Source organism: Acomys minous (assembly GCF_964271855.1).
Source record: "Acomys minous genome assembly, chromosome: 14".
NCBI classification, from domain to species: domain Eukaryota; kingdom Metazoa; phylum Chordata; class Mammalia; order Rodentia; family Muridae; genus Acomys; species Acomys minous.
In genome coordinates, this window is record NC_140496.1 from 5,097,098 (window position 1) to 5,124,794 (window position 27,697).

The 27,697-nt window shown below is 52.5% G+C and overlaps 1 protein-coding gene and 1 pseudogene across 2 annotated transcripts; both read right to left on the bottom strand.

Annotated features, from left to right (window-relative positions):
• Positions 1 to 4,422: 4,422 nt before the first annotated feature.
• DRC4 (dynein regulatory complex subunit 4) lies at positions 4,423 to 26,678 on the bottom strand. Its single transcript, XM_084757842.1, has 11 exons — positions 26,575 to 26,678; positions 24,391 to 24,477; positions 20,342 to 20,539; positions 18,362 to 18,568; positions 16,432 to 16,486; positions 15,602 to 15,807; positions 13,671 to 13,838; positions 13,210 to 13,296; positions 10,343 to 10,552; positions 7,053 to 7,118; positions 4,423 to 4,689 (listed from the first exon to the last, which is right to left on the bottom strand). Exons 1-11 carry the CDS (start codon positions 26,575 to 26,577, stop codon positions 4,540 to 4,542), a joined length of 1,437 nt encoding a protein of 478 aa, XP_084613968.1. The 5' UTR covers positions 26,578 to 26,678; the 3' UTR covers positions 4,423 to 4,539.
• LOC311583046 (small ribosomal subunit protein eS6-like) lies at positions 7,126 to 10,224 on the bottom strand (annotated as a pseudogene). Its single transcript has 2 exons — positions 10,213 to 10,224; positions 7,126 to 8,766 (listed from the first exon to the last, which is right to left on the bottom strand). The product of its transcript is annotated as a small ribosomal subunit protein eS6-like (transcript).
• Positions 26,679 to 27,697: the final 1,019 nt, after the last annotated feature.

Consider the following 27,697-nt stretch of genomic DNA (forward strand, 5'->3'; position numbering starts at 1 on the left):
TTCTCTCTGTGTGTGTGTGTGTGTGTGTGTGTGTGTGTGTGTGTGTGCAGGTGTGTGTAGGTGTAGACTAGATGGTGGGCGTCCACGTGTCTAATGAGTGTAGACCCAGGTTGGTGTGTGCCTGCCTCTGTGTGTTGTGTGGCCTGTCACCCTCCCATGCAGGGTGTGTGCACACAGGCCTGTTTGTGCGTATAATCCCGTCGCTCCTGTTAGTTAGGGCCTGGTTTTAGTCCAGGTGTAGCTTGTGGTGCTTTTCTGGGTTGGAGGAGCTCAAAACAGAGGGCCCGGGCAGCGTGTGGCTTGCTGGGCGTGGATGGGGGGTGTTAAGGGGAAAGTGTGTGTTGGGATGCCAGATAGGAACAGTCCGTAGATTGCTGAGGCAGGGGCACAGTCAGTCCCGGGCTCAGGCATGGAGTCAGTGAGGTGTGGCGCCGAAGGACCGAGGTCCGAGGTGGGTCGGGATTCGTGCACCTGGCACGTCGTGGTTCCCGGGCAAGAGGCAGTCAGGGCTCAGGGTTCTCTCTCTGTCCCACCTAGCCAGCCCGCGGAAGCCTCGTGGCTTTCCCATGCCACCCGAAAAGCAGACTGTGGCTTTCCCATGCCACCCGACGGCTTCCCGGGCTGCCCGTGAAGCTCAGGGGGTACCCCAACATTGGACAGACAGTGGATGACAGGCCGGAACCCCAGTCTGGCTCTCTCTCTCATCTCTCTCATCTCTCTCATATCCCTCTCTCTCTCTCTCTCTCTCTCTCTCTCTCTCTCTCTCTCTCTCTCTCTCTCTCTCTCTCTCCTGGGATGGAGGGAGGTGGCCCTGTGGCACTGAGGCTCATATCCAAGTGTCTTCTTCTGGCCAGGAGCTGGTCCCCCTCCACCCGAGGGCGGCTGCAGCGGAGCCTGTCAAGTGAAGGAACCCATGGCATGGCAGCGGTGAGGCTGGGGGTGGGGGCAGGGTGTGGGTGTGGGTTGGATGGGCACGGGGAGGGGGACGGGACTGTGAGCCGCAGGGGCTGGCATTCCAAGTTCCAGAGAGAGAAAGAGGCAGAGGCCGGGCCGGTGCACACTTACTGCACGGCAGGTGGAAGACACAGGAGCAAGCTAGCTAGCCAGCAAACCTGCCACAACGGGGACAGGTGAGGGGTTGGGTGGTCCCTGGTAAGCGGCGCTTCCGAAGAGGCGAGGGAGGAGGAGGGGGAGGAAGAAGAGGAGGAGGAGGAAGAGGAGGAGGAGGAGGAGGAGGAGGAGGAGGAAGATTAGGAGTGAAGGTCCAGGGTGTGCAAAGGCTGCCCAGGCCTGGCACCGGCCCCTGCACCGTCCAGGCGGAGCAGAAGAAGTCTGAGGAGGCTCTAGGGGGCGGGCGCGGGGGCAGGTCGGGGTGTGTGGGGGTGAGCGCGCGCACGCGCGCAGGCGCGCCTGAGCGCGCGACTCCAGCCCGGCCAAGGGGAGGCCGGCAGGTCGGCTGGGCTGGGCTGGGTTGGGCTGCTGGGCTGGGCCTGGCTCCTCTGGCCTCAGGGTCCATCAGGTGGCAGTGGCGGTGGCGGGCGAGCAGCCGAGGGCAGCGTCAGGCTCTTAGGGCGGCGCTGGGACGTCCGCCTCCGTCTACGGCCATACCACCCTGAACGCGCCCGATCTCGTCTGATCTCGGAAGCTAAGCAGGGTCGGGCCTGGTTAGTACTTGGATGGGAGACCGCCTGGGAATACCGGGTGCTGTAGGCTTTTTGACAAACCCTGACACCTGCCCCGCCTTTTGCACACACAGCTCTAGCGCTTTCGACCACGCCCTGGGGGGCCTGGGACCCCGGGCATGCCAGGGCACGGCGCCCAGGCCAGGACACGACACCCTCTGACCAGCTCGCAAAGGCAATTGGCCTCTCTCGGGCGCCATGGCGGGAAACACGAAGCTCCACGCCGACTCCAGACCCTGCCTGGGTCCACACCGCCCTTGCCTCCCCGGGTCCGCCTTTTCGCGGCCAGGGAAGTGGGCGCCCCTCGCCCACCCCGTGGGTGGGAGTGCTCCCAGAGCAACGGGGCTCCTCTCTCCACGGGCGTGAGACTGTGCTGTGTCTGCAAGTGTGTCGGGGGTGGTGGGGAGGGAAGCGGGGTAGGTGGGTGTGGATGGGGGAGTTGGGGGCGGGGCAGGGCGCGGTGGAGCCGGGATGGGGGGAGGGGTCTCTGTGGATGTGCGAGCCTCAGATTGGGAGGGGGCCGAGGCTGGGAGTTGGACGGTCGGACGTTTTGGGGGGGGTGTTCTCTCTGTGTGTGTGTGTGTGTGTGTGTGTGTGTGTGTGTGTGTGTGTGCAGGTGTGTGTAGGTGTAGACTAGATGGTGGGCGTCCACGTGTCTAATGAGTGTAGACCCAGGTTGGTGTGTGCCTGCCTCTGTGTGTTGTGTGGCCTGTCACCCTCCCATGCAGGGTGTGTGCACACAGGCCTGTTTGTGCGTATAATCCCGTCGCTCCTGTTAGTTAGGGCCTGGTTTTAGTCCAGGTGTAGCTTGTGGTGCTTTTCTGGGTTGGAGGAGCTCAAAACAGAGGGCCCGGGCAGCGTGTGGCTTGCTGGGCGTGGATGGGGGGTGTTAAGGGGAAAGTGTGTGTTGGGATGCCAGATAGGAACAGTCCGTAGATTGCTGAGGCAGGGGCACAGTCAGTCCCGGGCTCAGGCATGGAGTCAGTGAGGTGTGGCGCCGAAGGACCGAGGTCCGAGGTGGGTCGGGATTCGTGCACCTGGCACGTCGTGGTTCCCGGGCAAGAGGCAGTCAGGGCTCAGGGTTCTCTCTCTGTCCCACCTAGCCAGCCCGCGGAAGCCTCGTGGCTTTCCCATGCCACCCGAAAAGCAGACTGTGGCTTTCCCATGCCACCCGACGGCTTCCCGGGCTGCCCGTGAAGCTCAGGGGGTACCCCAACATTGGACAGACAGTGGATGACAGGCCGGAACCCCAGTCTGGCTCTCTCTCTCATCTCTCTCATCTCTCTCATATCCCTCTCTCTCTCTCTCTCTCTCTCTCTCTCTCTCTCTCTCTCTCTCTCTCTCTCTCTCTCCTGGGATGGAGGGAGGTGGCCCTGTGGCACTGAGGCTCATATCCAAGTGTCTTCTTCTGGCCAGGAGCTGGTCCCCCTCCACCCGAGGGCGGCTGCAGCGGAGCCTGTCAAGTGAAGGAACCCATGGCATGGCAGCGGTGAGGCTGGGGGTGGGGGCAGGGTGTGGGTGTGGGTTGGATGGGCACGGGGAGGGGGACGGGACTGTGAGCCGCAGGGGCTGGCATTCCAAGTTCCAGAGAGAGAAAGAGGCAGAGGCCGGGCCGGTGCACACCTGCACGGCAGGTGGAAGACACAGGAGCAAGCTAGCTAGCCAGCAAACCTGCCACAACGGGGACAGGTGAGGGGTTGGGTGGTCCCTGGTAAGCGGCGCTTCCGAAGAGGAGGAGGAGGAGGCGAGGGAGGAGGAAGAGGAGGAGGAAGATTAGGAGTGAAGGTCCAGGGTGTGCAAAGGCTGCCCAGGCCTGGCACCGGCCTCTGCACCGTCCAGGCGGAGCAGAAGAAGTCTGAGGAGGCTCTAGGGGGCGGGGCTGCTGGGCTGGGCCTGGCTCCTGTTTTCGTTTCCTCCTCTTCTTCCCTGCTCCCTGGTCCTCCAACTCTACAGGAGGTCAGCCCATGTGTGACTGACTCATCACCCTCTGTGGACAGTTTCTCATCTGAGCAGAAGTCAACTCACACAGTAGCCTCAACCTGCTTCCATTCCTTCCCTGTGAATGCCCTTGAAGCCCATCTTCTCTACACCCTGCAAGTTCATGGTCTGCAGGCTCCATGGAGCTATCCAAGAAGGAGTCTTCCATCTTCTGCCCTTGGAAAAGCCAAAATTCCCCCCTGAACTAGAAACCCAGCAGCAGCCTGGGCAGCTGAACCCTCTCAGGGAGGCCAGGACAAGCAGCTCCTGGACTAGGGCCACTCACTCACTCTTCCCCACCACCACCACGGTAGCCTTGGCTGTCCTGGACACGTAGTCACCGCCATGTGCCACCACGCCGGGCAACTCACTGTCTTACAGCGCCTTCTTGGCTTCTCTCAGGTTTTTACCATCACAAAGGAGGTGGTACTGCTTAGTTTTTTTCCACCGTGGCACAGCTAGTCTTTTGGAAATAGGAAATCTTAATTGAGGAAATGCCACCAGCAGATTGAGTTTCACAAGCCTCTGCTCCTGTGCCCATGGCTCTGTCTCACCTACCAGGGAGGCTGTGCAGAGCCTGGCCCAGGGGGACCCTGCCAGTCCTCTCTGCCAGAGTCACCCAGGCAAACAAAGAATGTTGGCTTCACAGTTGAGTCTTGCTGGAGAGGTTAGTATTCAGAGGCCCCCTTAGATCACGGCCTGCAGAGGTTGGGGCCATGCATGGAAGCAGGTTCTTCCTCTCAGAGACAGAGAAGACAAAGGAAATGTGGAAAAACTTTCATTGCTGATGATATCTACAAAACAAAACCTGCGGTTCTTAGAGTCGAAGGGTTATCATTTGCAAAGTGGGGCAGGCCAGCTCTGCAGCCCCAGAAGGTGGCTATGTAGGGGCACCCACAAGTCCTGCAGGGCCCTGTCCCAGTGTCTGTCCAATCACTGCTGTCTCCAGGGGCTTGAACCCCACATTGTCCAGGGGGATCCCGAAGGCCAATAACTTCGCCTCGTATGTACGTAACAGGTCATTGTGGGCCTGAAAGGACAGAGCAATGTCAGATGGAAAAGGAGTCCATGAAGGCCTGGGAACCACAGCTACGGCCCACCCAGAGGTGGAGAGGTCACGTAGGAGGGTTGAGCCAGGCAGGCAGAAAGGACCAGCATGAACATGTGCCGTTGGCTCAGACAACTCCTGGCCTTTTACACAGTACTTCCCAGTAAGGAATGTATCCTGTCCCTGCCACACAAGAAGGGCATCTATTTGCTGCCCTTGGATGTAGAGCACCCTCTGGTTCCCTAGTGATTCTGCTGTGTGTGGAGGGGCCCTGGACCTCAGAAATGGTGCTGGTGGACCAACAAAGACAAGTGACTTCCTTTGGGTGGGGAGTTCGCCAATAATTTTGTTTTGGTTTGTGGGGTTTTGGTTTTCGTCTGGGGAAAAGGTCCCACTATGTAGCCCAGGCTATATCTTGCTCTAACTCCCAGAATGGCCTGGCAAAGTTGGTTTTCTCCGAGCAGTGTCACCACACTCCATCGAAGGCCCTGTGCTCAGGAGGAGTTGGCCAACTCACAATGAACTCCATGTTTTTTTTTTTTGGGGGGGGGGGGTTGTTTGTTTGTTTTTTGTTTTCTTGTTTTTTTGAGACAGGGTTTCTCTGTGTAGCTTTGGCTGTCCTGAACTCACTTTGTAGACCAGGCTGGCCTCGAACTCACAGCGATCCACCTGCCTCTGCCTCTGTCTCCTGAGTGCTGGGATTAAAAGCGTGTGCCACCACGCCCAGCCTTGTTTTTTTGATGTAGACTTTTTGTTGCATTTTGTTTTGCTTTGGAATTTATTTATTTGTCTTATTAGTCCTCTACTTGTTTGGGTTCCCACGCCCCTTTTTGTGGGTTTTATTTGTTGGTTTTGTTTTTGGTTTTTTAATATACTTTTTTTTTTTTGAGACAGGGTTTCTCTGTGTAGCCTTGGCCATCCTGGACTCACTTTGTAGACCAGGCTGGCCTCGAACTCACAGCGATCCGCCTGCCTCTGCCTCCCAAGTGCTGGCTTTATATACAATTTTTTAAGATTTATTTTTTATACAGTGCTCTGCCTGCTTTGTGAGCTTGCATTGCCAGAAGAGGGCACCAGATCTCAGTGTAAGTGGTTATGAACCACCATGTGGTTGCTGGGAATTGAACTCAGGACCCCTGGAAGAGCAGACAGTGTTCTTAACCACTGAGCCATCTCTCCAGCCCCTGGTTTTGTTTTTGAAAGAGACAGAGAAGGAACGTAAAGTTCAATGGGTCGGAGGAGTTCGGGGAAAGGAAGAAACATGATCAAAATATATTGTATGTATGAAATTTTCATTTTAAAAAAGCCTGCTGTTTCAGCCATGTGAGTGTAAAGTTACAAGTACAGCTCAACACACCTTGCACTATGCTTGTTTTTCCCTCCTTACATAGGATCCCCTATATAGTCCTTGATGGCCCAGGACCTACTATTAACTCCACTATTAACCCCAAAACGCACGTTTTTAATTGGGAGACTTTCACCTGGTGGCTTTAAGACTTGAATTTGTTTATCCATTTGTCTGAGAGACAGCCTGACTTTGTAGCGTAGGCTGTCATTGAATTCAGTTTGTCCTGCCTCAGCGCCTTCACATGGTAGGATTATGTAAGTGTTGATGAACTGCGTGAAATAACAATGTGTGGAGCCCTTTCCAAACACAGTCAGATGCTCAAAGCAAATGATCAGAAGGGTTCATTAGCTGGGGACTGTAGTACACAGCTTTAATCCCAGCACTCAGGAGGCAGAGGCGGTCAGATTTCCGGGTTCCAGGCCAGCCTGGTCTACTTAGTGCGTTTTAGGATAGTCGGGGCTCTGTAGTAGGACTGTGTCTCAGACAAAAACAGAGAAGGGGGATTGTTATCCTCGCTGCGGCTCAGGAAAGAGAACTGGTGATTGGAAACAGAAAGGAAGGCGAGTAAGAATGCGCTCCAGAGAGAATGTAGAGGCTGGCCTCCGGTTAGCCAAGGCTATTCCAGGGCCCAAGAGCGGTACACACAGCATACAGGCCTAATTTTGTTCAGACCTTGTCAGTTGAGGAACAAGTGTGTAAGGAGGGCTCTAGCCTGGCCTCCAGAGAGGGCCGGGACGCCTGGGCAGCTCGTACAGCACGGAGCCTGGGACGCAGTAACAGACACTGCCTACCTACATGTAGGGTCAAAAATACATATTTTGTTGTTTTTGAGACAAGGCTTCTCTATGTGCCCTATCATAGCTGCCCCTGAATGACGTCCTCAGAGACCCTTCATCCAAAATAGTCATAGGCTGAAGCTCTATACAAGGGCGCAGCTCTAACGGAGGAGACAGCCCTGAGGGAGAAGGTGGACCGTGGGGAAGGGGGTTAGCCATACCTTGCAGACCCTGGCCAGCTCATACTGTAAGTCCTTGATGGTAGTGTTCTTGGATTCCAGAACATCCTAAGGAGAGAGACAAGGGTGACTTTGATATTTGTCATCTAGCAGAGAAGGACAAGTGGACACTAGGCTGGGGGTGCCCTAGGGTGAAGGGCTGAAAGAACAGTAGTATGGGTCATCTCAGCCCCGGCTTGTCAGAAGGAACGGTCTCTCGGGGATAATAAGCAACGAGAAAAGAAAAAAGGGGACAGCAAAGTGGGGTGGTGGTGGTATATGCCTTTAATCCCAGAACTTGGGAGGCAGATCTGTATGACCAGTCTGGTTTACAGAGTGTTCTAGAACAGCCAAGGCTACACAGAGAAACCCTCTCTCCAAAACAAAAAACAAAAAGGGGGGACAGTAGTGTCTTTGTATTACCTATATCCCTAAGATGGGCAGCAGTTGGTGTGTGTGAGACATAGGACAGGATCAATACTGGGTATCATCCTCTATTGCTGTGGGTTTTTTTTTTCACATAGGGATTTCTGGCCACCCTGGAACTTGCTCTGTAGGCCAGGCTGGCCTTAAAGTCAGCGGTCTGCCTGCCTCTGCCTATTTGTATAACTTTTTATTTCAAGGTATGATCATTTATTTGTTACTCTTTTATTTATTTATTTATTTTTGGTTTTTCGAGACAGGGTTTCTCTGTGTAGCTTTGGCTGTCCTGGACTCGCTTTGTAGACCAGGCTGGCCTTGAACTCACAGCAATCCACCTGCCTTGGCCTCCTGAGTGCTGGGATTAAAGGCGTGTACCACCATATTTGTTACTCTTAGAGATTTACTTTGTTTGCTTGTTTGCTTTTTGAGACAAGGTGTCTCTATGTAGCCTTGACTATCCTGACTTGCTTTGTAGACCAGGCTGGCCTCGAACTCACAGCGATCCGTCTGTCTCTGCCTCCTGAGTGCTGGGACTAAAGGCGTGCGACACCACTGCCCTGCAAAGACTTAATTTTGACTGGGCTCAGACTTAGAAGTAGAAGCTCTCAGCGAGGACAGCCTACATTCTTAGTGATCTGTTCCTGTGCTTTTCTTTGGCTTCCTTCATTCTCTTGGCCAAAAGCTTAGCATATTCTGCAGCCTCCTCCTAGTACACTGTTTCTTCAGTTCTACGTTGGGCTTTGTGTTGCAGGACACAGGAGTAACAAGACACTGGATCTTGGGTGCTTTGGTCCTGGGCTGCTGCTTTGTTTGAGGGTTTTCTGACAACATATTGGCAACATCATCTTCCTTAGAGAGATTAAAGAGCTTTTGGATTCTGCTAGCTCGTTTAGGTCCCAGCCGACAAGGCACAGTAGTGTCTATCAGTCCAGTAGTATCCTACTCTCCTTTTTTTACAATAACCCAGTCGAGAACACTCAGATTGGCACCCACAATGCAGCCATGAACAGACTTGTGCTGCCTCTCTTCAGTTCTCCATGGGCCCTTACTCAACAGCAGGCGCACTCCGCTATGGGTCAAAACCCCTTGCTTCATGGGAAACCCTTGTCATTCCCACCGCTGACCCGGACCATGTGACCTTTCCACTCTTCACCCAGAGCAGCAGCAGCTAATTCTGTGTCGTGCGCTTCTCACAGAACGTACGAATCTCACGCTCATTGTCCACTCTAGTGAGTTTCTGACAGCCAGTGGCAGGGAAGGAGATACTCAGCTCCCTCTTGACACAGCCGAACGCCTAGGAGGCACCAGAAGGCACTATTTGTCTAACTTTTAAAACTCTACAATTGCCAGGCAGTGGTGGCACATGCTTTTAATCCCAGCACTCAGGAGGCAGCATCAGTCAGGTTGAGGCCAACCTGGTCTCATAGTGAGACCCTGTCTCAAAAATAACAAGCAGAAACTGTAGGTGTAGTTATTGTGCACTGTGTGAAGATTCAAATGCTGACATATGTGCCCCCGTATTTGGTTGCAATCCTTGTTCTGAGAATCTCCCGTCTCAATGTTGTGTAAACATTGCTCCCCAACTGTTCCTTGATGTCAATAAAGAAGCTTAACAGGCAATGATTGGCAGGGGAGAGAACAGGGCTGGACTTCCTGCCAGGAGAGGAGGAGACAGAGGACGTGGGGGTTCAGCCTGAGGAGAGGTCCAGGAGACAACATTAGTGAACAGAGAAAGCCATAAAATACAAGTATCTCAGAGATTTTGGCTGGGAAGTAGATTAGCTTAGAGGGTTAAGATAGGTTAATACTGCTCAGTTGTTATGCCTTAGAGCTCAGTTATTTGGGTACTAGCCAGGTTAAGAGAAAAACTGCAATATAATTTAAAAATAACCACTAACAAAAAATACACTGTCACTTTGTCACCCCCATGAAAGGTTCTTACCTTTGTCCATAAACTGTAGTAGTAGTGACCAGGAGAGGAGGAGCTAACCCACAGTTAGAGCCACCTGATCAGGATGGCTACAATTGAGAATACCCACGCTGTTACTCCACACCTAAGGCCTGACTGGTACTGCAAGGCAGAGCCTTGCTTCCCAATGTCTGTGCTCTAGTTGACCAGCCCTATCCTGCGACAGGGCACAGCGATGAACAGAGACCATCCCCAGGTCCCCACTGCTGCCAAGGCCTGAAAACTGACCTGCCAAGTAGCCCATGTCACAGGAATGAGTGGGTGATGTTCTTAGCTCTGTTCAGACGTTACTCGCCAGGTCCCAAGAAAGCATCAAGGGCTAATTTAAGTTCCATGGCCTCTGTGGCCCAGTCCCCACACTGTCACTGTCTAAGTGCTACAGCTGTGTCCTAGGGTCTTCACGTAGGCACAGCCACCAGCTATATCAAGTAACAGGAACTTAATGAGCTTTCCCTCCTTGGTTACCTGGGTTGCATTCAGTGAATAAGGCTTGGCACACTGGGAGCCATGACAAAACAGGAACAGCAGAGACTCAGGTTAGGGACAGTCAAAGCTGTCCCCAAGCCAAGACAGGCTGCACAGCTAGGCGTGGTGCACGCCCTTAATCCCTGCACGCAGGAGGCAGAGGAAGGTGGAGCTCTGTGCATGTGAAGCCAGCCTGGCCTACGTAGTGAATTCCTGTCTCAAACAGTGAGAGAGGTAAGGATGGGGGCAAAACCAGAAGAAGATAGTTCAGTGCACTGGGGCCTATAGCCCAGGCCCTGTTCCTACCTCCGACACCATGGCAGCCCCTGACTTAGCTGAGGGGTCTCTGTGCCACCCAAGAAGGTGAAGCCCAGGACTGGAGGGCCCACCATGTTTCCAGCAACACTGGATAGCTCAGGAGGCTATCAGCACCTACCTCAAGTTTCCGGGACACAAGTGACAGTGCTGCAGGGTCGAGGTTGGAGGCTGCCAGCACCTCGTTGAACTGCACCTCTCTCTTCTCCACAGCTGCATTCAGCGCCTGCAGCTTACGCTCCAACAGAAGGTTCTTGAAGCCTGTCTTCTGCTGCACCTCCTGGATGGCTGCAGTGAACTTCCGGTAGAGCTCATCCCTCTCCTGCTGCACCTGGACAATGAGACAAGAGCGATCAGCAGGGACCCACCTGGGACACCTCACTAGGGAGAAGCACTTCCTCCCCGGCCCTAAGAACGTCGCTTCTGTAGAAGGGTCACTTTCCTATTGCCACGGCACATGGGCATTTGCTGCACACATCACCTGCACTAGATCCCCCGTGCACAGAATGAAAAGTGGGTAGTTTAGCACATAGCAGAAAGTAAGAGGGGGGAAAATCAGAATTATCCTGGCTAGGGCTATTGTAACTAGCATTATCCTGGTTAGCATTATCTTGGTTAGGGTCACTATTGCTGGTGATGAAAACCCATGACCAAAAGCAAGACAGGGAGAAGGGTTTATTTGGCTCACTTCCACACTGTAGCCCATCACTGAAGGAAGCCGGGGCAGGAACTCAAGCAGGCAGGAACCTGGAGGCGGGAGCTGATGCACAGGCCATGGAGGGAGCCGCTTACTAGCTTGCTCCCCATGGCTTGCTCAGCCTGTTTGCTTATAGAACCCAGGACCATCAGCCCAGGGGTGTCACTACCCTCTATGGTCTGGGCCCTCCCCCAACAATCACTAAGAAAAAGCCTTACAGGCCTATCTATAGCCCGATCTTATAGAGGCGTTTTCTCAGTTGAGGTTCCCTCTCGTGTCAAGTTGATATAAAACTGTCACACTAAGTGCTCTTCTCAGAAAGCAAGAGCTGGACAAAGCAAGCACGCTCTGAAGGCCACTACAGAGGCAGGTCAGGGCCATCCTTGACCAAGTTACCAAGTTAGGGCCATGGGCTCACGAGAGGGACGCAGTCCACATCAAGCACCAAGACATCCTGGCCCGTCTCCTACACTTGCACCTGTTAACACACTGCAGATGGCCAACGTGCTGGGCGGAGCACACTTAACATGCACTATAGATGGCCAAGGTGCTGGGCGGGGCACATTTAACACAGGCACACTCTAGGGGAGGCACGTTTAACACACACTTAGACAATTCCTGAGAGTGGTAGATTCATCACTTTCCTCCATCCTTGCTGATACCCCTCCCTGCCTTGGCAGTTTATCTGTGAACTATATATAATCTTTGGAGAGAGAATTCATGACTACAGACCAATGGTGGGTTTGTCCTCATCGTCCCCAGAGCTGGTTCCTTTGAAGCAGTCTGTGTCAGATCTAGACTTACTTTCAAGAGCACCGAGCATTCTGGAGGACATGACTTACTGGGCTCTGCCACTGTCTGTTGGCACAGGACAGCCCAAGGGCAGACTCAGAGGGTCACCACTGTACCCCTTTCTCCCTGTGTTTCTGAGGCGTGGGGGGCCCAAGGCACTGAAACCATATGTAGCCATGGAACATGGAGCTAGAGCTTGGTGGGAGTCTGTGAGAGCTGGGCAGGTTGTGGTGAAGCCTCGTACGGTCGAGCTTGGATGGTGCTCAAGGGTATACCATTGCATGAAAGGCTGCAGTAAAAACAACGCCATATTTTATTCCTAATAGTAAGACTGCTTTCTCATGTGCAGAAAACAGGACAGATGGGGGGGGGGGGGTTGGGGCTGGAGAGATGGCTCCGAGGTTAACAGTACTGTCTGTTCTTCCAAAGGTCCTGAGTTCAATTCCCAGCAACCACATGGTGGCTCACAACCATCTATAATGTGATCTGATGCCCTCTTCTGGTGTACATGCAGATAGATATACATAAATATATACATATACATAAATACATAAATAAATATTAAAAAAAAAGAAAACAGGAAAGAGCCCCACCAAATGTTTAGAATAGTGGCCTCAGGGAATTCACATCAAAGGCTGTTTTGTTTTTGTTTATCAAAGTAAGGCATCTATCTATCGGCAGAGTCTCTCCTTGTAGTCCAGGCTGACACTGACTAGACCTGGGTGTAAGGTGTGTCACACACCTGTCTTACTCCCTGGTCTCTTTAGAATGAATAGCCAATAAGCTGATATTAAGAAATGTACAACTCAGATGAAATCACAGGAGCCAAGCATCCTTCACAAAGCAATAGTCCTGCTTCCATAGAGACAAAAAGGATCACTCCCAGCCAGGGATCCTGGTCACATGAGACTCTGGGCCTTCTACACAATATACCACAGGTTTTAAAAGATTTATTATGCATGTGTGCCTGCCCAACAGAGGGCACCAGATCTCATTATACATGGTTGTGAGCCACCATGTGGTTGCTGGGAATGAACTCAGGACCTTTGGAAGATCAGCAGGTGCTCTTAACATCTGAGCCATCTCTCCAGCCTCCTATACCACAGGTTTTTGCCTCATAAAAGTCATGTGCATGTCAGGTGGTGGTTGGGGCACACACCTTTAATTTCATCAATTAGGAGGCAAAGGCAGGTAGATATCCGTGAGTTCAAGGCCAATCTAGTCTAAAGAGTAAGTTCTAGGACAGCCAAGGATACACACAGAAAACACACACACACACACACACACACACACACACACCTGTCTCAAAAAACAACAGAGAAAGGTTGTATGCATACACCTGTGATTCCAGCTGCTCAGAAGGCTAAAGTAGGAGGATGCTAGATCCCAGGAATTTAAGACCAGGCTGAGTGAGACAGTGATACCTCATTTTACAAACAAGCAATATGCAGAGCAGGCGCAGGCAGGAGGGGAGCAGCCTTGGCCCCGCAGCTGCTCACCTTGCTGAACCGCTGCTCCAGCACCTCATGCTCCCACTGCAGGTCCTTCAGCTCTTTCTCGGAAACCTTTAAACGCGCCTTTGTGCACTGCAGAGACATTGGGGAGGAAGGGGCATAAAATGCTTCGGATTCACAGACACTCACATACCAGACTCCTGGAGACAGCAAGGGCAGAAAAAAAATCACGGGGAACAGCTGGTTGGAGACTCCAGCAGCTGGGCCCCAGCCAAGCTATGAGTGGAATGTGTGGAAAGCCAGGGTCTGATCTCCAGTAGCGCCCGCCTGCTTATACCCCCAGGGGCGTCCGAGGGCGCCCAGCATCGCCATGGCTCCCTTTCTTGCACTAAGGATGGGTCCTGCTCACATGGGCCTCAGACACATCCCTCACAGGCCTCCCTCCCCAGCCCAGCAGGGAGGGGAAAAAGAATCAAAGGAGGGGAGAGAATGCAGTGGACACTTACAATCAGGATCTGCTGGTCCCTCTCGTAGTTCCCAAGCCTCCTCTGAATGTCATTCATCTCATCCTTGGCCTTCTGCAGGGGTTCCGCCAGCCGCCTGTTCTGCAGCGACACCTCCGCCATCTCCCGCTCCAGGTACTCTTCCTTCTTCCGCATGTCCTCGATCTGCTCCTGTCAGCACAGAGCACAGGGCTGCGGGACGGCGGCTGGAAGCTCTCCTCCTCATTTGTCCTTACTGTGAGACATGCGTGCACGTGGGTGTGCACACCACAGCGCCCACAGAGGTCACCCTTAGTGTGAGACATGCGTGCGCATGGGTGCGCACACCACAGCGCACACAGAGGTCACCCTTACTGTGAGACATGCGTGTGCGTGGGTGCGCACACCACAGTGCACACAGAGGTCACCCTTACTGTGAGACATGCGTGTGCGTGGGTGCGCACACCACAGCGCACACAGAGGTCACCCTTACTGTGAGACATGCGTGCACGTGGGTGCGCACACCACAGTGCACACAGAGGTCACCCTTAGTGTGAGACATGCGTGCGCATGGGTGCGCACACCACAGCGCACACAGAGGTCACCCTTAGTGTGAGACATGCGTGCGCATGGGTGCGCACACCACAGCACACACAGAGGTCACCCTTACTGTGAGACATGCGTGTGCGTGGGTGCGCACACCACAGCGCCCACAGAGGTCACCCTTACTGTGAGACATGCGTGCACATGGGTGCGCACACCACAGCGCACACAGAGGTCAGAGGTCAGCTTTCAGGAATCCTCTCCCTCCACTATCAGCTCTAGGGCTCCAACTCAGGTTACCAGGGTTACTTGGCAAGCACTTCTACCCATGGGACCATCTTGGTGGCACTTGAGACAATGGCTCCCTGAACAGCCTAGGCTGGCTTTAACTAGTTCCCCTCCTGCCTCTACCTCGTAAGCACTGAGATTACAGGGTTATGCCACCATATCTAGCTATGGATGCTCTCAATTAAAAGATCTGAGGCAGGCGTGGCAGCACACACCTTCAGTCTCAGGCCTCGGGAAGACCTCTGTGAATTCAAGGCTAGCCTGTTCTACATAGTGAGTTCTAGGACAGCCAGGCCTACCCAGCGAGGTACCCTGTGTCAAAAAGTCAAGCAGTCTCATGCATACTGAGGACCTAGTCTTATTTTACATATAATCTTTTTTTTGAGACAAGGTTTCTCTGCAGCCCTGGCTATCCTGGACTCACTTTTACAGACCAGGCTGGCCTCGAACTCACAGAGATCCGCTTGCCTCTCCCTCCTGAGTGCTGGGATTAAAGGCGTGCGCCGCCATGCCCAGCAGAAGCAATGTAAGAGTATAATTCCATGCAGACCGAGGGGGTCACATTTGTTTTTAGACCAAGGGCAATTCTCTACTGTGGCAATCCTGCCAGTGTCAGGTTTGTGTGTCCCAAGTTACGAAGCAGTGACTGATGGGAGGAACTCCTGACACCATCCTGTCAGTACCTAGGCACAATGACAACTGCCAACTGGTCACATTTCAGTCAGCATGCATTGCCTGCCTTAACCCCACCCACAGCGGCATGCCAAAACACCTTAGCCCCGCCCACATCAGCATGCCAAAACACCTTAGCCCCGCCCACATCAGCATGCCAAAACACCTTAGCCCCGCCCACATCGGCATGCCAAAACACCTTAGCCCCGCCTTCTCTACATGTCAGCACACCTTTTCAGTTATTCCTTTCTCCTACAACACAGCTAGAGAAATGGCCAGGCGACTTCCAGTTACACTGTGGACTGCTTACACACTACATATGAATCTTATCTGAGAGTAACAGAGGGACACTGTCCAATACTATAGAGAGGAGTGTGAGATCCGGTGGGGTGGAAGGCGGGGTCGGCCTCCCACGGTCCCCGACCACGGGGCCTCCCAGAGCACGGCAGTACCTTGAGGGAGTTGATGAGGGCCAGGTTGTTGAGGGTGATGTCATTGTAGTAGTTCTTGATGTCCGTGAAGGCCTCCTCGTGCCGCTGCATCAGCGTGCTGATCTGGCCGTTCTTGCGCTCCTCCACCTCGTGGATCTCGGTCTTTCTCCGCAGATCCAGCTCATCTCTCAGCATCTTCATCTTCTTATCATACTTGGCCTCGATCTCTAAAAGGCAGCAGCACACACAGCAGCTTAGAACAACAGGTGGCCCCAGGCCACAAGAAAAGGTGCAGCCAACAAGCAGTGGCCAAGAGTGCCTGTCAGGGTCAGACAACTGCCAGAGCCAGATGCTTTGGCGGGGCTCTTCCCGCAAGTGACATCTTCAGCACATGGGTCCCTGTCACCGTCCTTCTGCCTATGGCAGCCAATGCTCGTAGTGGGTGTCCCACACTAATCCCAGTGGACTAGCCATGGCCAATATGGCCACCAGCCACATGCTATAGGACACAGTCGATAAGCCAGGTGGACTTCTAACACTTACAGCTCTCAGTCAGGAGCTAAGGAGCACAGCAAATGAAGTGCTGCCTGCAGTAACCGTTGCTTTTGGACAGACAGGGAGTGCTAACTGCAGCTCCCCAAAGTCACGTGGGCACGAGTTCTTTCTGTGGCTCTGAATGAACCTGTTGGTTTCTGAAATAGTCTCTCCCTGCTCATTCTGCGCTCTGTCTTTCTCCCTCTCGTGTGTGTACACAGCTGCTTTAATATGACCCATGTGCCTCACGTTTCCTACCAAACAGTGAAGGGGGGATTTGCTGACACAATCCTACACCGCGTGTCTGCCAAACTGACCTCGAACTTGCCTTTCAAAGTCATTTCGCATTTTGGTGATCTCCTCAGCATGTCTCTGCAAAATGAGAAGTGGGTGTTACTAGACAGACAGACAGACAGGCCTACTGCCCTGAGCCTGAGCCTTTCCTCACCCGTGGGGAAAATTCAGCTTAGCGACCCCTGCGCTATCACTGCCTTCTGGGTTCTCCTCACCTCTTTGTCTCAGGGAGTACGGCCAGACAACACGGCTTTGATAACCCCCACAGTTCCTTCGGTGAAGCCACCTCTGAACCCGGGCGACAGTGGCGGACCGGACGTGCTTTGTTTCCCCGCCTAACCCTCTCAAAGCCAGAGGGCAGCAGATCCAGCTGCATGGACAGCAACTCCCTCCAGGAGCAGTACAAGGCTCCTGCCAGCCGCCTCACGTGCCGGCCGCCTCACGTCAGGTTCTAGCAGTGCTCAGAAATGCAGGTGATGATGATGATGATTTTGATTTTGAGACAAGGTTTCCCTGCATAGCTCTGCCTGTCCTGAAACTCACTCCATAGACTAGGCTAGGCTTAAACTCAAGAGATCTATCTGCCTCTGCCTCCTGAGTACTGGGATTAAAGGTGTGCACCACCACACCCAGCTCAGAGATTATTTTAATAAGCAACCATATGTTATAATTTTTGTAACATTTATTTTATTTTATATGTGTGAGCATACATCTGCATATATGTTTGTATACGATCTGCATACCTGATGCATGTGGACGCCAGAAAAAGGAAGGCATCCCCTTGGAACTGGTGTTATAGACAGTTGTAAGCACCATGTTGGTAATGGAAATTGAACTTGACTCTTCTTAACTGAGTACTGAGTTGATCTGAGTCATCTGACCACTGAGCCACTTCTCCAGCTCTGCTCTGAGCTCTGCTGGCATGTATGTCTGTACACTGCATATGTGCTCTGCTGGCATGTATGTCTGTACACTGCATATGTGCTCTGCTGGCATGTATGTCTGTACACTGCATATGTGCCTGGTGCTCACAGGGCCAGAAAAAGTGGTTGCATTCCCTGAAACTAGACTCATGAGTGGTTCTGAGCTGCCATGTGGTTGCTGGGAATTGAACCCAGGCCCTCTAGAAGAGTAGCCATTGCTCTTAACTGCTAAGACATCTTTCCTACCCCTATATATTACAAAATTGATTAAAAGTTTTGTTAATTTATCTGTTAAAAACCTCTGATCACCTTTTCACAAAAACCCAAGTTCCTAGTTGTTAAGCAACAGTTCAGACAGCCAGGTCCACTTCCCACAGCTTATATGGCCAGGCTCACTCCCACAGCTTGCACGCCCCAGGCGCACTCCCACAGCTTATATGGCCAGGCTCACTCCCACAGCTTGCACGCGCCAGGCGCACTCCCACAGCTGGCACGCGCCAGGCTCACTCCCACAGCTGGTACGCGCCAGGCTCACTCCCACAGCTTGCACGCGCCAGGCGCACTCCCACAGCTTGCACGCGCCAGGCTCACTCCCACAGCTGGTACATGCCAGGCTCACTCCCACAGCTTGCACGCGCCAGGCTCACTCCCACAGCTGGTACGCGCCAGGCTCACTCCCACAGCTGGTACGCGCCAGGCGCACTCCCACAGCTTGCACGCGCCAGGCTCACTCCCACAGCTTGCACGCGCCAGGCGCACTCCCACAGCTGGTACGCGCCAGGCTCACTCCCACAGCTTGCACGCGCCAGGCTCACTCCCACAGCTTGCACGCGCCAGGCTCACTCCCACAGCTGGTACGCGCCAGGCGCACTCCCACAGCTGGTACGCGCCAGGCTCACTCCCACAGCTGGTACGTACCAGGCGCACTCCCACAGCTGGTACGTGCCAGGCTCACTCCCACAGCTGGTACGTACCAGGCGCACTCCCACAGCTGGTACGTGCCAGGCTCACTCCCACAGCTGGTACGTACCAGGCGCAGGTTCTTGATCACCACCTCGTTGGCCAGCTCCTGCTCCTTGAGCTCCACTTTCAGCGCCCGCATGTCCTTGCGCAGGGCGCCCTCCTGCGTGCGGTGCTCCTTCTGGGCGAGCTTCATGACGACAGTGCCCTCAGCCTTCACCTCCGCCAAGTTGTTCTGGTGCTCATACAGCAGGTGCTTTACTTTCTGCTTGTAAACCTACAAGGTGCGGGGCGGGGTCAACGCTCTGAAGTGCCAGCCCATGCCCAGCTCACAAGGAACTGCAGAAGGCAGCGGGCTCGCAGCTGTGCTGCGTCACAGGCTTCAACGCTAACACGCAGGAGCTGTGCAGCCTCTCCCGCTCCTGGAAGTGTGAAAGTGCGCTGCCTTGTCCTCTTCAGAGACTGTTGGGCAGTTCTAACCGGGGACACGGTTGACATCGTGGCAGGTTACTCAGTTATAAAAAAAAATAAATGGACTGGGTGTGCTGGCCCACGCCTGTAATCCCAGCACTTGGAGAGACAAAGGCAGGTGATCACTGTGAGTTCGAGGCCAGCCTGGTCTACAAAGTGACTCCAGGACAGCCAAGGCTACACAAATACTGTCTTGAAAAACAAAAGAATAAAAACTAAAACTTCACATTTGTTTGTTGTTGTTGTTTTTAGACAGGGCCTCCTGTAGCCCAGGCTGGTCTAAAGCTACAGTTATATAACTAAAGTCGGCCTTGAACTCCTGAAGCTCTTGCATCCACCTCCCAAGTGCTGGGATAGCAGGCATGGACCAATGCTCACCCCGACGGGTTAGGTACTGTGCAGTTGTCTTGGCTGAATTCATAGCTGTCCTTGGAGCACCTGCACCTGGACCTTACAGCAGTCCTCTCTCATTTGGGCCAGTGGTCCTCTTCAAGAGAACACGCTGACTCAGGAGGGACACATGTGCAGATGTGCCCACCAAGTTAATAAGCAGAACGGAGGCTGGTGATCAACCGGGTGACAGACAACGACACGGCCAAATCACCTTTGTACTCCTCCTTGAACTCTTAGAAAAATCACCTCTGGTTCCTGTCACAGCCGCATCAGAGAGCGGCAGCCAGGGCCATGTGCTACTCATGGCTATGGGGCCTCAACAAGGCCACAAAGTGACAAAGAGGCACGGCTGGCACCTCAGGCTTCTCACCAAGCATACCAGGTTCATGAGGAACTTGATCAGGGAGGTGTGCGGCTTTGCAGCCTATGAGCAGTGCGCCATGGAGCTGCTCAAGGTGTCCAAGGACAAGTGCTCGCTCACGTTCATCAAAAACAGGGTGGGCACACACATCCCAGCCAAAAGGAAGTGGAGGAGCTTTGCAACGTGTGAAAAGTTGCTTTTCAACCTGGCCACTCGGTACCTTCCAAGATGGCCTCAGGGCTGTTCTAAAACCACACCCTGGTACCTGTCCCGAGCACCTGACAGCACGTGATGTCCCAAGTTGAGCTCTTACCTCTCAAGGATAAAATAACTAGTAATCAATCATGTTTGTACTAAGTTCTGCTTCTTTAAGAGTATAAAAGATCCAAGCTTTGCTTATTTGGGGTCTCCAGTTCAATAGAGCTGGGTAGACCCCATCTCGATGGATCAATAAAGCATCCCTTGCTGATTGCATCGGACTGGATTCTCGTGTCTCACTGGGCTCTAGGAAGTAGGACCTAGGCAGGAAGTAGGACCCAGCCCCCCAGGCCTTCCGCGTGCTGGCAGCTGTGAGGAAGGCAGCAGCCAAGAAGGGCTGAGGCCCCTCCCCCAGTAAACGATTGTGCCGCACACACACACACACACACACAAAAAAAAAAAAAAGGAAAAGAAAATTCACCCTTGGTTCACAGTGGAAAGAACTGGAGCAAAGGGGGTATGTTTCCAAAGAAACCCAGGACACCCCCCCACACCCACACACCCACACACCCACGGCCATTGCTATGCGCACAGACAGACAGACAGACAGCAGACTGGCGCGCTCACCTTGACCTCCACCTGGTGCCTCTCCTCCGCCTCCTCCATCTCCCGGTCTTTGTTACGAAGCTCTGCCTTCTTCTCCTCCAGCTGCCTCCGCGTGATCTCCCAGAAGGTGTGGATTTTGTCGCGCTCCAGCTGGAAGTAGTTGCGCTCCTCCCGCTCTCGGTCCAGCTCCTCCCGGATGCGGGTGACATGTTCCTCCACCTGACCAGGCACAGGGCATCAAGTGAGGCCCAGCCTCCACGGAGAGTGTGTGGGCCGCCAGCAGCAGGGAAGAGAAAGGGAGGAGCCATTTTACTAAAGTTAAAATACAAGGCAGGGCCCAGCACTAATCCCAGGAGGCAGAGGCAGGCGGATCTCTGTGAGTTCGAGGCCAGCCTGGTCTACAAAGCGAGTCCAGGACAGCCAGGACTGTTAAACAGAGAAACCCTGTCTTGAAAAAAAACCTTAAAAATTTTTTTCTCGAAAGGAACACAAGCATTATTTTTGTTCAAAGATATTAGCATTACCATTGTTATTAATTCAAAAAAAACAACAAACAAAAAAACCAAAACCTTTAAAAGGAAGTAATCTACAACTATTTTAAACTGGAAAATGGTTGAAAATTGGAATATATGAACTGTAAAAGATATAAAAAATCACACAGAATCACATAAATGTCCCCACAAAAATTATAAAAACTAGTGGGCTCTTGGCACTCAGCAGACTTAGGTCCAGAGCCAATTATAAATCTGCAAATAGGTTACAGGGGGAAAGTAGGCCAGGCTTCCAGCTTTCTTGAGCTCTGGCTTCCCTTGAGAATTAGTTATCTTAGGCACAGCCCCAGGACAGTTACTGTATTTTCCCTCTCAAGACCACAAAGACTGCATTCCACAGGGCGGGGGTGCATGCCTCCCAGCACTGGGGAGCAGAGGCAGGCAGGTCTCTGTGAGTTCGAGGTCAGCCTGATCTACAGAGTGACTCCAGGCCAGCCAGGGCTGCACAGAGACACCCTGTCTCCAAGCACCAGGAGACTGCCTCCCACATCATAGTCTCACTTCAATAAAGGGGACCACAAGCAGCCAAGGAGCTCTGAGGAAGGCGCTGGGCTGGAGCTAGGGGCCTGTGAGGGAACACGGCATCCCAGAATCTGACTAGTGCCTCACACAGTGTCATGCACACTGACAGTGTCTGATAAGTGTCTTCACACTGTGGGCCTTTAGTATCACTCAAATAGTTACAAAGAAAATTCCTGTTCTGTTTGGCTCATATGGTATCAGTGTTTGTCATCAATTGCTACTTGGATTTCTTATCAATATCCAAATTTCTAACTTCCCTTGAAAAATCAAAAAGTTACGAACACCAGAGTTCAGGACCCACTGGGCACCCACGTGTTAACTTAATACAACTGTAAATGGGCCTCGTCTTCCTTCCAGACCCTGAAGGCTTCCAAGGCCAGAAACACAGTGCATGAAGGCCTGCTCCCGCTCCGCAGGCCGAGCGTGTATTAGGGCGTGTAAAACACCACGGTTCAATCTCCACAGATGTAAATAAACAGGGCACAAAAACCATGTTGGGGCAGCCTGAAATTCAGACTGTTCTACATGCATCCCAGCCAAAACACAAGCCCCTAGCACATCTCTCCTTAAGATGCTCAGAGTTTTCCTGTACACAGAATAAAGCAGCCTGGTCTACACAGACATTCCAGGGTGCTCAGGGCTATAGAGAGAAACACTGCCTTAAAGGGGGGGGGGGGGGGAAGCAGTCATGGGAACAGAGGTGGCTCAGTGGTGAAAAGCACTTGCTGCCAGGCGTGGTGGCGCATGCACTTAATCTCAGCACTTGGGAGGCAGAGACAAGTGGATCTTGTAAGTTCTAGGCCAGCCTGGTCTACAAAGTGAGTTCAGGAGAGCCAAGGCTACACAGAGAAACCCTGTCTCGAGACACTAAAAAAAAAAAAAGCACTTGCTGCTTTTGCAGAGGACCAAGATTCAGTTCCCTGCAACCATTGCTGGCTACAGCCATCTGCAAACCCAGTTCCACAGGGTCTGAAGGCACCTTCTGGCTTCCTCAGGCACTGCACACTCATGGTACACACGCAGGAAAAACACACATGCTCATACACACACATAAAATGAAATCTTTAAAAACACACACTTTGCAAGTATGCTTGGTGGCTTTGCAGGTCAGAGGAGGACATCAGGTTCCCTGGAACTGTCGTTACAGATGGAAGTGAGCCACTGTGTGCACACTGGGAACCAAACCTGAGTCCTCTGCCACAGCAACCGTGCTCTTAATTGACAAGCCAACTCTCCTGCTCCTAAAAACATACATTTTAAATAAAAACATAGCTATGTAAAGTTGCATGTGGTAGGCCAGGGTTGCAAGCAATAAATTATTCAGAATACAAAGAGAAATCAGGGAAATGTATTGAAATACAATGCGAGGGAGCAGCAGGCAATTTCCTGAGAGGTCGCACGTGGCTGAGAACAGGTGAAGTCTTGTTGATGGTTGAGGGGGACGTTGTTTGGTCTCCTCCTCAGCCATCTGTGTGGGATCCGCACCTGCACACATGGGGGTGAGGGTCATCTCACTGCTATGTATGTAGCAAGTTTATAACACTGTTTTTCTTGACACTGGCCAGCAGTGGACAGTGCCACGCGTCATTAGGAGCTGGCCTCCAGATGTCAGTAGAAGACATCAGGAGTCACTTAAGTCCCACACCAAGTGGTCATGCTTGTGCGGTAAAGTGGGGACGTTTCTCTTTCACTTTTTGGCCTTTCGCCTGAGATCGACAATTCTCAGACCCTTGGCCAACTCCAGTTTCAGCTCACATCACCAAGCCCTTTCGTATTCTCTTACACTACTAAATCAGTGAGTCTTGTTAGCACAGCTACATATACCCCTCCGGGCCCGTGTCGGCACCTCACAAGGCAACCTCATCAACACAGACGCAGGAGGACACAGCACGGCTGTCACATGTTGCGGTCTTTGCTGTAATTACGCTCTCCAGCCTTTTACACCAACATACACAAGCAGCTTAGAATAACCGGCATAAGGACATTACCTCCTTGAGTGTAGTCCTCAACACTACTGAAAATACAACGAAGAGCTGCTAGGCGTGGTGGCGCACGCCTTTAATCCCAGCACTCGGGAGGCAGAAGCAGGTGGATCGCTGTGAGTTCAAGGCCAGTCTGGTCTACAAAGTGAGTCCAGGACAGCCAAGGCTACACAGAGACTGTCCTGGACTGGTTTTGTAGACCAGGCTGGCTTTGAACTCACTGATTCACCTGCCTCTGCCTCCCCAGCATAGGGATTAAAGGTGTGCGCCCCTGTCTCGAAAAAAGCAAAACAGAAAACAACAAACAACAACAACTCTCCTTCCTTTGAAGCAGCTTTGGCTGTCCTGGAACTCACTATGTACATCAGACTGGCCTTAAATCACTGAGCTACACAAGCCTCTGCCTCCCAAGGCATCCACCACCACACTTGGCTAAAAACTTCCCGTTTGCTATAATGTTTACTGGCAAACATGGATGACATATATGCTTTACCACGCATGTATCAACTCTATGACCATCAGGTGCATAATGAAAAAAACGCAGAAAGTTAAAAAAAAAAATAGCTATTGTGTTCGAGGGATGGGGGGCTCCTTCCAAGTTCTTACTGTAGTTTCCTCACATGGCTGTATTATATTTCTTAAAAACACGTCCCATGGAGTCGGGCGCGGTGGCTCACGCCTTTAATCCCAGCACTCGGGAGGCAGAGGCAGGCGGATCGCTGTGGGTTCAAGGCCAGCCTGGTCTACAAAGTGAGTCCAGGACAGTCAGGGCTGTTATACCAAGAAACCCTGTCTCAAAAAAAAAAAAAAAAAAAAAAAAAAAAAACCAGAAACAAAACAAAGAGAAACCTTGTCTCAAAAAGAAAAAAAAAGAAGGGAAAGAAAGGAAAGGAAAGGAAAAAAGAAACGCGTCATGTGGAGGTGATGGAACTGCAGGCCCCTGGACGGCAGGCTATGCTGGGACAGACTGAGAGAAGGACCAGTCCTGCCTGGGACCAACAAGGGCTGCGCTCACCTGCTCCTTGGTCATGTCCTCCGGCGGGAGCCCATCCACGATGTTGCTGCCTTTGGCCTTGCCTTTCTTGCCTTTCTTCTTGGGCGCCTTTGGGTGAAGAAGAGACGACTGAGTAGGGAAGGGACAACTCTAACAGCACCGCAGGCTGACCGTTGCCTACATGGGCATTTGGGGACGGACCACCTGTCAGAATCTCATCTCTCCTGCTGACACACTGCTGAGTGCACACTCACCTGGAGGGCATCACTGTACTCACTCATACACACCTATAGACACACACACACACACACACACACACACACACACACACACAAAGGGGGGGTGCATTTGGGGAAGCACAGAGGAGAAATCTTTCCCTTTGCAAAAGGGAAGGAAGCCATCCCAAACCCATTCATTCCTGGATGTGGGGCAAGGATTTCTTTGGTATTGTTAAATAAAAGGAAAAAAAAATCTTTTTTTCTTTTGATGAAAAACTGATTTGGGGGAAGGTAGAGAGGGTTGAGTAAAGAAATATGGGGTAAGAAAGCTAAAATTAAGGGGAGAAGTTTTGGGTTCTCTGTTATTTATGTAAACACGTGTTTGTTTAAATCCCAGGTGTGGGATATGGGATTGCCCACAGCAGCAGCCTGTCTCCTGTGGCTCTCAGGGCGTGGTCTTTGCCAGCTGCAGTTAGTTTAATTCTGAGGACACTGGAGAGGGGATGTGTGCCAGAAAGAGACTCTGAGAGAGAAGCCGGCTGCTGGTGCTTCTTCCCCACCCTGATGCTCCTGTGCTGTGGATGCGATGTGTGTAAGGGGGGGGGGGGTAGAAGTTGGAGAGATCCTGAAATGAGGAGTGGATTTACCCCAAAGACCCGGAACAGCAGGAAGTAGCCAAAAAGAACTACGCCCTTCTCCCCATCAGCCTCCTTTCCTCTCTCCTACCTGGAGTTAGGGTATTGGAAGCAATTGGGTTGGAGAAAGGAGAAAGAGATTTAAGAAACCAAAGTGAAAATGGATTTTAAAACTAACACCTATGGCGCACGCCTTTAATCCCAGCACTCAGGAGGCAGAAGCAGGTGGATTTCTTTGAGTTTGAGGCCAGGACAGCTAAGGCTGCACAAAGAAACTCTGTCTCTGAAAAACAAACAAACAAAAATAAGCAACAAAACAAACAAAAACGCCTACAGGAGCATTTGAGGGGTAGTGTGGAAGGAGGAAGACACATGGCCCACGCCACCACAGAGAGACACAGGAAGCTTCTCAGTAAGTACAGAGAAAGAGCCTGTTAGGTAAGATCTAGCCTCTGTTCTCATCGGTTTAAATGCAGCGAGGAGTGACCAAATATGAGGCTTCATTTCTTCCAAATATAACCCTACTTCAGAGAGCTCTGGTCAGGCCAGCAGCACACGGAGTGTCTATAAATGTGTCACCGGCAGAAACTGCTCACCACGCACTGCTTTATTTTAAACAGCTTTAACAAGGCCATGAAGGCTTTGAGGAAAGAGATTCAAGAGCAGTTGAATTGGCTATGTTTCCGGACAGGAGCTCCCACAGGGAGATGCCACCCCACAGCTAATGGCCCATGCCCGGGCACACCTGCCAAGAAACTGCATTAATGACAACAGCTACATCCCAAAGATGGGTGATCATATGAGGAAGATGTAAGGAGGCAGGGAGCCTCTGCCTTGTTTTTCCCAAGAGCCGGAGGTATCTGAAACCCAAGGTGGTACCCCTGGGCGCTCCATTACACTCGGCCCTCTCCACGCCCCTGGGTATGAGCTAGGTTCTTCACCTCAGAGACAGTTCCTGTGGTTTTTCCTGTGTCTGACTCTGCTCCCTGTGGGCCCTTAAGGGCCTCAGAGTCCATTTGAGGTGGAATCCTACATCCCAACGATCTGACGGACTGAGCTTCTGACTTCTGGCCACCTTGCACGCCAGGCTCTCAGCCTGGCAAGTTCGACGACCATCCCAGAGAACGGAAGAAGTCAAGCCTTAGTTCGAGTTTTATACAGGCCCTGGCAGCCAGGCCTCCCTGACCGGGACCTCACAGAAGCACCCGGTTCTCAATGCTAGTAATCCAAAACTGCAGGCCGCCCAGGTCCGGGGACCCGACCCTATGCGCACTTCTGCACACGAAAGTCCTCCGGTTCGCCCCAGGTTCTCGGTGCATTGGAGACCCAGAGCATCGTCCCGACTGACTCACCATGCTCTCAGCAGTGTAGCACCGCCACTACTCCAGGAAAGGCGCTGGTCTGCAGAGGCTGAGCTGTCTCCTAGCAACCCGGACGAGATCCCGCGCCGCTTCTCAAATCCTCGCGAGACTATCCTCCAAGCCACCACTCCCCACCCCGTCCTGAGGGACCTGGGCTACCGCGGGAGAGCGTCCCTAACGACGGGACTGAAGCCGAGCTAATATTGCTGGTCTCCCTCCTAGTGGAACTGAGGAGGCGACTATTGTTCCTTTCGGTTGGTTCTCCAGAGTCTACATGGCGGGCGCTCTGGATTGGAGAATGTCTGAATGGTTAATCTGCCACCCAAGCTTAGTTCCCAAATTGGATTTAAATGTGAACCAAGAGCCCGCTCCTGCGGTGCATCCACCTTGCCCGGCTTGTGGAAATTGCTTCCACGTGCTGAGGATGAAAATGCAAAGCGGGGCTTCCAGACGCTCGAGAAAGGAAAAGGCTGGGAGTATTATCTTATGCCCGCAATCACAACACTGGGGGAAGCTGAGAGGAAAACTGCATGGTTTGGAAGCTAGCCTGGCCTACATCATGAGCTATAATTCAGCCAGAGTTACATGCCAAGACCCCATCTCAAAAACAAACCAAGAAAACAAAGCGGCCTGCCAGGACAGGGAGCTGTATGCAGTTAAGTAGTGGAGTATTTGCACACACATACTGAGCGTCCTGTCTCTCCCCAGAAAAGAGGGTCAGCAGGGCATGCTTCCCTGTCCGCTTTGGACATGAAGATCGCACAACTTGTAAGTGGAAGCAGGCGTCTCCGTCCAAGCAGGAGAGCAAGGCTTGCTCAGTGGCAGGCATCTGAGAGTCACAGCAACGAGCTCCTCTTGTTGGCTTACCCAACCCCCCTGTCCCCCCACACGCAGTGTCTTGGAGAAGGATGACCAGCTGGAAGAACAGCATTGATTCCTCCGAACGTTCTGCCAGTGGCTTATTTATAGTAAACCTTTAAAAAGAGCCATCATGACTGCTAGGCTGCTCGCTGTCAGTGAACTCTAAGGTGAGCGCTGGGGGGGGGGGGGGGGGTCAGACAGTGCGACAGCATAGTAGAGTAAGTAATTAGCACGAGCCCATGACATGCCTCAT

Excerpts from the sequence above, each read along its gene's own strand:
- DRC4 (XM_084757842.1), bottom strand. Across the intron at positions 13,297-13,670 it reads GGGACCAGCAGATCCTGATT|TGCACAAAGGCGCGTTTAAA; the intron begins GTAAGTGTCCAC and ends ATGTCTCTGCAG. Across the intron at positions 4,690-7,052 it reads AGCTGGCCAGGGTCTGCAAG|GCCCACAATGACCTGTTACG; the intron begins GTATGGCTAACC and ends CTGTCCTTTCAG.